This window comes from Neoarius graeffei, chromosome 20 (assembly GCF_027579695.1).
Source record: "Neoarius graeffei isolate fNeoGra1 chromosome 20, fNeoGra1.pri, whole genome shotgun sequence".
In the NCBI taxonomy this organism is placed as follows: Eukaryota; Metazoa; Chordata; class Actinopteri; order Siluriformes; family Ariidae; genus Neoarius; species Neoarius graeffei.
In genome coordinates this window covers 17,162,750-17,172,111 of record NC_083588.1, presented here as the reverse complement: position 1 = coordinate 17,172,111, position 9,362 = coordinate 17,162,750, and the positions used below count along the sequence as shown (strand labels likewise).

Genomic DNA, 9,362 nt, shown 5'->3' with positions numbered 1-9,362 from the left:
ACCACGGTTTCTGAGAACTTCTTCACATCTGTGTTGCATGGAGTCGACCAACTTCTGGCGCCTGTGAACAGGTATTCCAGCCCAGGATGATTTGACAACATTCCACAATTCCTCTGCATTTCTTGGTTTTGCCTCAGAAACAGCATTTTTGATGTCACCCCACAAGTTTTCTATCGGATTAAGGTCCGGGGATTGGGCTGGCCACTCCATGACTTTCATTTTGTTGGTCTTGAACCCTGATGCTGCTCGCTTACTGGTGTGTTTGGGGTCGTTGTCTTTTTGAAACACCCATTTCAAGGGCATTTCCTCTTCAGCATAAGGCAACATGACCTCTTCAAGTATTTTTGATATATGCAAACTGATCCATGATCCCTGGTATGCGATAAATGGGCCCGACACCATAGTAAGAGAAACATCCCCATATCATGATGATTGCACCACCATGCTTGGGGGTCGTCTGACAAACTGTCTGCGGTCTTTGGACCCAAAAAGAACAATCTTACTTTCATCAGTCCACAAAATGTTTCTCCATTTCTCTTTAGGCCAGTCAATGTGTTCTTTGGCAAATTGTATCCTCTTCAGCACGTCTTTTTTTTTTTTTAAACAGTCGGACTTTGCGGGGGCTTCTTGCTGATAGATTAGCTTCACACAGGCATCTTCTAATTGTCACAGTACTCACAGGTAACTTCAGACCGTCTTTGATCACCCTGGAGCTGATCATTGGCTGAGTCTTTGCCATTCTGGCTATTCTTCGATCCATTCGAATGGTAATCTTCTGTTTTCTTCCACGTCTCTCTGGTTTTGCTGTCCATTTTAAAGCGCTGGAGATCATTTTAGCCCAGCAGCCTATCATTTTCTGTACTTCTTTATGCGTTTTCCCCTCTCCAATCAACATTTTAATCAAAACACACTGTTCTTCTGAACAATGTCTGGAACGACCCATGTTTCTCAGGTTTTCAGAGAGAAATGCATGTACGACATGTGCTGGCTTCATCCTTAAATTAGTGCCACCTGACTGACATCTGTTTTTTCACAGAATGAATGATCTCACTAATTGAACTCCACACTGCTATTATTTTGAACACGCCCCTTTCACTTAATTATTCAATTACACAGACTCAGGAGCGTGCATATCATGAATGTTGGGTCTGTTGGTTTTCTACGACTTTACTACACCTACTGGTAAATTATTTGCCATGTAGTAATATAATTTCCACCAAAAGCAGTGACTGATCTGGTTAGTCATGTTGGACTGCTATTATTTTGAACACAACTGTAGTTTTTGATCTAAAATATTTACATTTTTAAAGTTCAGATCTGATCATAATGTTTGTGCAATACTATAAACTGTGGATAAGTGTTTGCTGATATGGTTTTCATATCACTGTATTAAGGGATATGTATAGTGCCATAATCATGACATTATATAGATTAACATCTGATATGAATGTTTGTTACATGTATTTAGTTTTATTAATAAAACTGTTCTGTTTATAGATGTACTCTTGAAAATATCTACCAATGTATTACTTATTTTTCTGTCCCCACTAACTGGAACAAATGAGGGATATTTTTACCCATGTTAATATTTTCTGTCCCCTATTTTCAAATTCCTAGATTAGGCTCTGAATTTGTCTCATGCCCGTTGTCAAAAGGAAAAACAAACTCCGGCTATACTCAGTCTAAAATACTTAACGCTCCTTACGAAACAGCGTTTACAGCTTTTCTTTCAGCGCGACCGCAATGCATGATGGTATATATTGCTTGGTTAGTGACCATCGGTTGTACACTATTTTTCGTGATGCATTGTGGGATACTATGAGTCCATAGGGCATAATAATTCTCACTGTACATTCAAACAACGCTACAAAATGGCCAACTCACTATATAGTGAGTGATTTCGGACACGGCGAATATCATGAAGGCCAAGGAGTTGTCAAAACAAGTGTGTGATGAACTTATGGAGAAGTATCAATCGCATTTTGGTTCTTTTATAAAAAAAAAAAAATCACAACCTTTGAACACCCGTTATTAAACATTTTTAAAAATATGGCACCATTGCAGCTCTGCCGAGAGCAGGCCATCCACAAAAAGTCAACAACCACCTCAGTATTCTTTATTCATGAGAAATAATCCTAATTAAATCCATTTTAGTTTCAATGTGTCAACAAATGTGTCTGGGTCAATAAAACTCCGAAATCATCGAGCTGAATGTCTGCACCGATACGAAGGTGCGTTGACTTGTCTGCATACAGCATTGAAAAACATCAATGATGTCATATAAACTTGTTTTGCAACACGTGGATCCAAATTGTGGACATTCAGGAGACGTGTAAAAATGGCATGGAGATAAATATTAATTGTTTATTACTGATGCGGTTGTGTAACCCATTAAACTCATCTCATCTCATTATCTCTAGCCGCTTTATCCTTCTACAGGGTCGCAGGCAAGCTGGAGCCTATCCCAGCTGACTACGGGTGAAAGGCGGGGTACACCCTGGACAAGTCACCAGGTCATCACAGGGCTGACACATAGACACAGACAACCATTCACACTCACATTCACACCTACGGTCAATTTAGAGTCACCAGTTAACCTAACCTGCATGTCTTTGGACTGTGGGGGAAACCGGAGCACCCGGAGGAAACCCACGGGGAGAACATGCAAACTCCACACAGAAAGGCCCTCGCCGGCCCCGGGGCTCGAACCCAGGACCTTCTTGCTGTGAGGCGACAGCGCTAACCACTACACCACCATGCCGCCACCCATTAAACTTTGATATATATATATATCATTAGCTAGGCCACTTGGGCTATTTAGGATATTATCTTATTTTGTCTGTTGTGTTTTTCAGTAGCGTACTAACAAAACTGAATACACTTCTGAGCCTTTTTTAGAATCCCAAAAAAAGTAATTAAAACTAGATAGCCTTTCAATTTCATAAAATCTGTGAAATTTAGTTCCCTGGGGGCGGCACGGTGGTGTAGTGGTTAGCGCTGTCGCCTCACAGCAAGAAGGTCCGGGTTCGAGCCCCGTGGCCGGCGAGGGCCTTTCTGTGCGGAGTTTGCATGTTCTCCCCGTGTCCGCGTGGGTTTCCTCCGGGTGCTCCGGTTTCCCCCACAGTCCAAAGACATGCAGGTTAGGTTAACTGGTGACTCTAAATTGACCGTAGGTGTGAATGTGAGTGTGAATGGTTGTCTGTGTCTATGTGTCAGCCCTGTGCTGACCTGGCGACTTGTCCAGGGTGTACCCCGCCTTTCGCCCGTAGTCAGCTGGGATAGGCTCCAGCTTGCCTGCGACCCTGTAGAAGGATAAAGCGGCTAGAGATAATGAGATGAGATTTAGTTCCCTCTGAAATTTGGCCATTGTGATGTATGTTTATTTCTGCAATATCTAAAAAAACAAAACCCCAGGCCATTCTGTGTCTGGGAAGTTATTTAATTTGAGGGGATTAAAGCAAATAATGTGCATGAAATCGCTCGCTTCGCGCAGTCAAGCAAACAGAGGAAGTCCGTGTGCGCATGTGCAGGTTTACCTTCTTCTTTTGAGTTTTATGACAGCTGGCATCCACAGTGCTGCATTACCGCCATCTACAGGTTCACCTTTACGGTGCACTGACAGTTCCATCATTCTGTCACTAAATGAACAGCTGATCACACCAAGGTGCTTGCTGAGCGCTGATATTTATTAGTTTGATCCTGGATTTCCTTTCCTTCGCAACAGAACGTCTTTTCTTCTCGCTTTCCATTACTGTAGTCGCTCTTTCACCTTTCATTCGTGTCCTCTATTTTCCTCTTCTGTTTCAAATTTGTATCCCACAATGCCTTGCGCGAACGGGGAAAGCTCACCACGTGATGCATGACGTAGTATCTTGTATTGCGTCATGGTGAAGCAGGAAAAAATAGCGGAGAATTTAGGGCCATGTGGGCCTTAATTCATTAATTGTTCTCATTCTCATCTCATTGTCTCTTTATCGCTTTATCCTGTTCTACAGGATTGCAGGCAAGCTGAGCCTATCCCAGCTGACTACGGGCGAAAGGCGGGGTACACCCTGGACAAGTCGCCAGGTCATCACAGGGCTGACACAGACACAGACAACCATCCACACTCACATTCACACCTACGGTCAATTTAGAGTCACCAGTTAACCTAACCTGCATGTCTTTGCACTGTGGGGGAAACCGGAGCACCCGGAGGAAACCCATGCGGAGAACATGCAAACTCCACACAGAAAGGCCCTTGTCGGCCGCGGGGCTCGAACCCGGACCTTCTTGCTGTGAGGTGACAGCGCTAACCACTACACCACCGTACCGCCCCATTAATTGTTCTATTTATTATTAATAATAATTATTAATAATAAATAGAACAATTAATGGGGCGGCACGGTGGTCCACTAACCAAAAATAATTGGATGTCAGGAAAAATTATTTTTATGACCTTGAAAAATCTGAAAGGCAGTCTACCTTTAACCTTACCATGCTACTTGGATCGTTATGAAATTGACCTAGTGTTGGCATAAACCAACTCAGCTATGACTTTTACTCACATAGGTTTGCTAGTCAGTAGTGTAGTGGTTAGCATTGTCGCCTCATAGCAAGAAGGTTCTGGGTTTGAGCCCTGTGGCTGGCGAGGGCCTTTCTGTGCGGAGTTCGCATGTTCTCCCCGTGTCTGCGTGGGTTTCCTCCGGGTGCTCCGGTTTCCCCCCACAGTCCAAAGACATGCAGGTTAGGTTAATTGATGGATCTAAATTGACCGTAGGTGTGAATGAGAGTGTGAATGGTTGTGTCTGTGTCAGCCCTGTGATGACCTGGTGACTTGTCCAGGGTGTACCCCGCCTCTCGCCCATAGTCAGCTGGGATAGGCTCCATATTGCCCATGACCCTGGTTATGGATAATGGAAGGGTGGATGGTTTGCTAGTTATAGTAGATGTACAACAAGCTAGCTTAAACATCCAAATACGTAGCATACAGGAAAAACCGCAAAGAACTACTACACTGAGAGTCTGTTAGAATTGGTCATGGCTGGGGCATCGTGGCTAAGGTGCCATACCATAAATCCGGGGACCTGGGTTCGATTCCAACCCGAGGTCATTTCCCGATCCCTCCCCGTCTCTCTCTCGATCATTTCCTGTTCTGTCTCTACACTGTCCTATCCAATAAAGGTGAAAAAGCCCAAAAAAAAAATCTTTAAAAAAAAAAAAAAAGAATTGGTCATGGCTTTGCTCCTGAAGTGTCAAGAGCTTTGGGTGCATATTGGAAGGTGTGCGCGCGCGTTCATGAGGCTGAATGGTCACGTCCGAAACGGTCAATCATCTCATCAACCACACCCTTTTACTTCTCATCAAATAACTCCCTCCTGTAAAATTAATTTGTCAAGAAAATATTGGGGGAGATCTCAAGACCAAATGAATCCTATTTGTGAAGATATTAATTAAAATGTAAATTTAGGTCCTTTTTCCTTTGACTAAAATCCGAATGGACGAGGTGAAAATCTGCACTGTAGCCAGCCAGTAGAGGGCTTCAGAGACATTTTGGCTTTACTTTTGAATCCCTGATATGACCTCAACCCATACATACAGTCATTGGTCTACAAATTAGATTTTCTCGAGATGCAAATTTGAATTTTTCCTTGTATGGATGAAACATAGAACATTTCAGTTATCTCCGTGTGCATTTATATGCTGTTCATTCAGCAACGTGGAACTTCCTGTATGTCTTACAAATGTTACTTTCTGGTCTTTTACCCATCACAGAAAATATTCGTCATGCCAAATATGGACGACGTGTGGTTACCCATCATGCACTCAGCCATGGACACGCGGTCCGGTGTGAACTTAGCTACTGTGACGACCGATGCCTTGAGAGATGTGGCTCCCTTGGACCTTGAACAAACTCCGGATGACTTTTGAAAGCTGATAAAACTGTCTTATGAGACTTTGAGGAGTCAACCAAGGGCACTTGTTATATTATGTTCTTAGATGAAGGTTAGTTGGAAACATGAGCGTGTCTAAATGCATAATAGTAGACTAATGCATTTGTATTGGACCTTGAACTGAGTAAGGTTCTGCTAAATAATGCTTTACATGCACAGGCAGTTCTGGCAGTGTTTGATACATTTTTGGAAATGAAAACATACAACCGTGGATGAAAGTCAGCTATGGTTACAGCAAACATCAGGGTTGGAGACCTCTTATACAGTTACTTTATTAGGACCACCTGCTCATTCAGGCAACTATTCAATCAGCCAATCATGGAGCACCTGCACTGTGCATAAAATCATGCAGATATAGATCAAGAGCTTCAGTTCACGTCAGTGTTGTAGCCGAGTCACTAAACCTCGAGTCCGAGTCCAGTCTCACGTCCCCAGTGTTCAAGTCCGAATCATTAAAGAAAATTTCGACTCGAGTCCGACACAAGCGCCGCTATCAACAGGGTCTCTGGGTGGAGTCTTGCCAAATGACGATTGAAGTTCGAGGTTGTCCCCGTCGTCTCCTCAGTAGTTCTTCTACATATGGAACACACAGCAGTGCATTTTTTCCCACTGCACGAGAAGTCTGTATAAGCAAAGCGGACAATCCTGGGGCGTCTCTCCAGGCATTTTAGCGCCATTAACGTTAGTTTGTTCCTGAACATGGTGAATTTGCATTCTCTTGCACGAAATTAGTATAAAAATTAATGTAGATATAAATATCTTATGCCAAATTATTATGGCATGTTACAAAAAAAGTAAAGAAAAAATCCGAGTCCTCGTCTCCAATCTACGAGTCCGAATGCAGTTAACGTACGAGTCCGAGTCAGCCATCAGCGCTTGAGTCCTTAAAATTAGGGCCCGAGTCGGACTCATCTACAAGCCTGGTTTATGTTCACATCGAACTGGATAAAAATATTCTCTTAGTGACTTTCACTGGGGTGTGGTTGGTGGTACCAGACAGGCTCATTTGAGTATTTCGGAAACTGTAGCTCTCCTGGGATTTTCACACACAACAGACTCTAAACCAGGGCCACCCAATTCAAGCCCATGGGCCAGTGTTTTGACCTGCCATGGTATTTGACAAGCCTGTGCTTATTCTCCTGGTATTTTGAAAGGGCTGTAAAATCCTACCTATAATGACTACGAAACAAAGTTTGTGCAACTGAAAGGAAAGGTACATAGCCTGAGGTGTACAACACAGTGCTGTTAAGGTCCCCTATCAAATTGGAACGCTTTAATTCTCAAAGTACTTTGGATGATGCTTTTAACAAGGTGCCATCACAAAAGGGTTTAGAATTTTTATCGCATGCCTATCTGAAGCATTTCGTTTAGTTATTAATTTTATGAAGAAATTATAATACCTTTTTATAGAAATGCTCTTGCCATGAAATAGCCTTAGGTGCTGCCAAGGCATTAAAAAAAAATCACTCACTGTCTTAAATACTTGCCTATGAATAATTATGGTCCTCTCTCTCTCCTCCATTTTTAATATTTTTGTTTCAGTATAATTTTTACACAAGAGTAGAAAGGAGTAATAATCATAAAATATTACTCATCTGAAATATACAGGGTATTTATTTAAATAAGTGCTCACATGCTGTGCATGTATCATACATCACTGGCTTTGACTCAGCTAGTCAAGATTGAGCAATTAAGGCAATGGCACACTGGTAAAGGAAATTAAAAACAGGCAAGATATATATATTTATTTATAGAAATAAATTTGTAGACAGACAGTGGCCGCCAGTGTTGTGATCAAGTCACTAAACCTCGAGTCCGAGTCCAGTCTCGAGTCCCCAGTTTTCGTCTGAGTCAAGTCCAAGTCATTTAAAGAAAATTCCGAGTTGAGTCCGAGAACAAGACTCCGACCGCACCATTTGACGGTGGCTGCTGTTGCCTTTATGTGAAACCGTCTCTGGTGCTGTGTTGGACTAACATTACTGCTCGACCGCCCCATTTTAGTTAATAGGCTACAGATAAAAAGCTTGTTCATCGCTCAGCAAGCCCCGCCCACTATCAACAGGGCAAATAACATGAGCGAGGGTTAACGCTAGCTAGTTCATCGCTCAGCAAGCAACAGAGCAATGAACAGGGCGTGTCCCTTACTTCTCTGGGTGGAGTCTTGTCAAATGACAATTGAAGTTCGAGGTTGAACAGGTGAATTTGCATTCTCTTGCACGAGATTAGTATAAAAAAATTAATGTAGATATAAACTATCTTGTGCCAAATTATGTGCATGTTACCAAAAATGAAGAAAAAAATCTGAGTCCTCGTCTCCAATTTACGAGTCCGAATGCACTTAATGCATGAGTCAGACTCTAGTCAGAGTCCTGGACTCGAGCACTACAAGCCTGAAGGCCACCGCTATGAATCATCCGTAATCACTATGAAATTAAACATCCGGTCATCTTTTCAAAGTACAGAATGTTAATTTTCTATAAACTACTGCATAATACATTTTAAATGTAACGTAATGTAACTTCAAAAAAAAAAGTCAACATTTAATTTTGGCCCATGGCCCTCCATCCAGATTAATTTTTGTCCCTTCATCAGAAAGAAATTGGGCACCTCTGTGAAAAACACCCAGGGAGCTGCATTTCCCTGGGCAGAAACAGCTTGTTGATGAGAGAGCAAGGTCCGAGAAGAATGGCCAGATTAATTTGAGCTGGCAGGCGGCCTAGTGCAGCTCAAACAACCGTTCTTTCCAACTGCAATGAGCATAAAACAGGGATGTGATTTGGGGCTGGTGAAATTATCTGAAAATTTTAGCCGGGGGTCTGGGGGCCACAGGCCCCCAGCTGGTCCAGGGCAGCGGCCTGGTGGGGGGACAAGGGGGGAAGCCCCCCGAAGCTCCTGGGTTCTGGGGTTTTCTGACTTTAAAAATTGTACTAAAATGGCAAGCAAACACACAAGAAAAAACTTGTCATGATTAACAAATTCAAGCCAATTTAATGGTCAACATGCAACAAGCTTACGTACAGCTATCTAACAAGCGCGTTCATTGGTTGTTACAGAGCGATGAGCCAATCACGTACCTCGTTTCATCTCATTGACGTAATTACATCATTTACGCAATACGTCATTGAGATGAAACGAGGTACGTGATTGGCTCATCGCTCTGTAACAACCAATGAACGCGCTTGTTAGATAGCTGTACGTAAGCTCGCTTCAAACAAAGAGTTGAAAGATGGCAGCCTCCGTGATCGAGGCGTAAAGATGCAAATCCAAGGCTGCCATCTTTCAAACAAAGTCGGAACGAATAGGATACGAATGTGGATGAGGGAAAAATCGGGAAAAAAAAAATTTTCTTCAAGTTTTGAGGTGAAAAAAGCGGAATTCCGCGAATTCGCGGAAAAATCACATCCCTGATAAAAGTATCTCAGAACTCAC

The 9,362-nt window shown here is 42.7% G+C and overlaps 1 protein-coding gene across 4 annotated transcripts in view; it reads left to right on the top strand.

Annotated features, from left to right (window-relative positions):
* The window catches only part of tex2 (testis expressed 2), a 93,368-nt gene extending 84,405 nt beyond the window's left edge, over positions 1–8,963 (top strand). For all 4 annotated transcript variants that reach the window (XM_060901350.1, XM_060901351.1, XM_060901353.1 and 1 more), the window contains one exon: positions 5,755–8,963. In XM_060901350.1, coding sequence (XP_060757333.1) covers positions 5,755–5,910 — 156 coding nt within the window. In that variant the 3' untranslated portion in view covers positions 5,911–8,963. The remainder of the gene's footprint in view (positions 1–5,754) is intronic.
* The last annotated feature ends 399 nt before the right edge of the window (positions 8,964–9,362 follow it).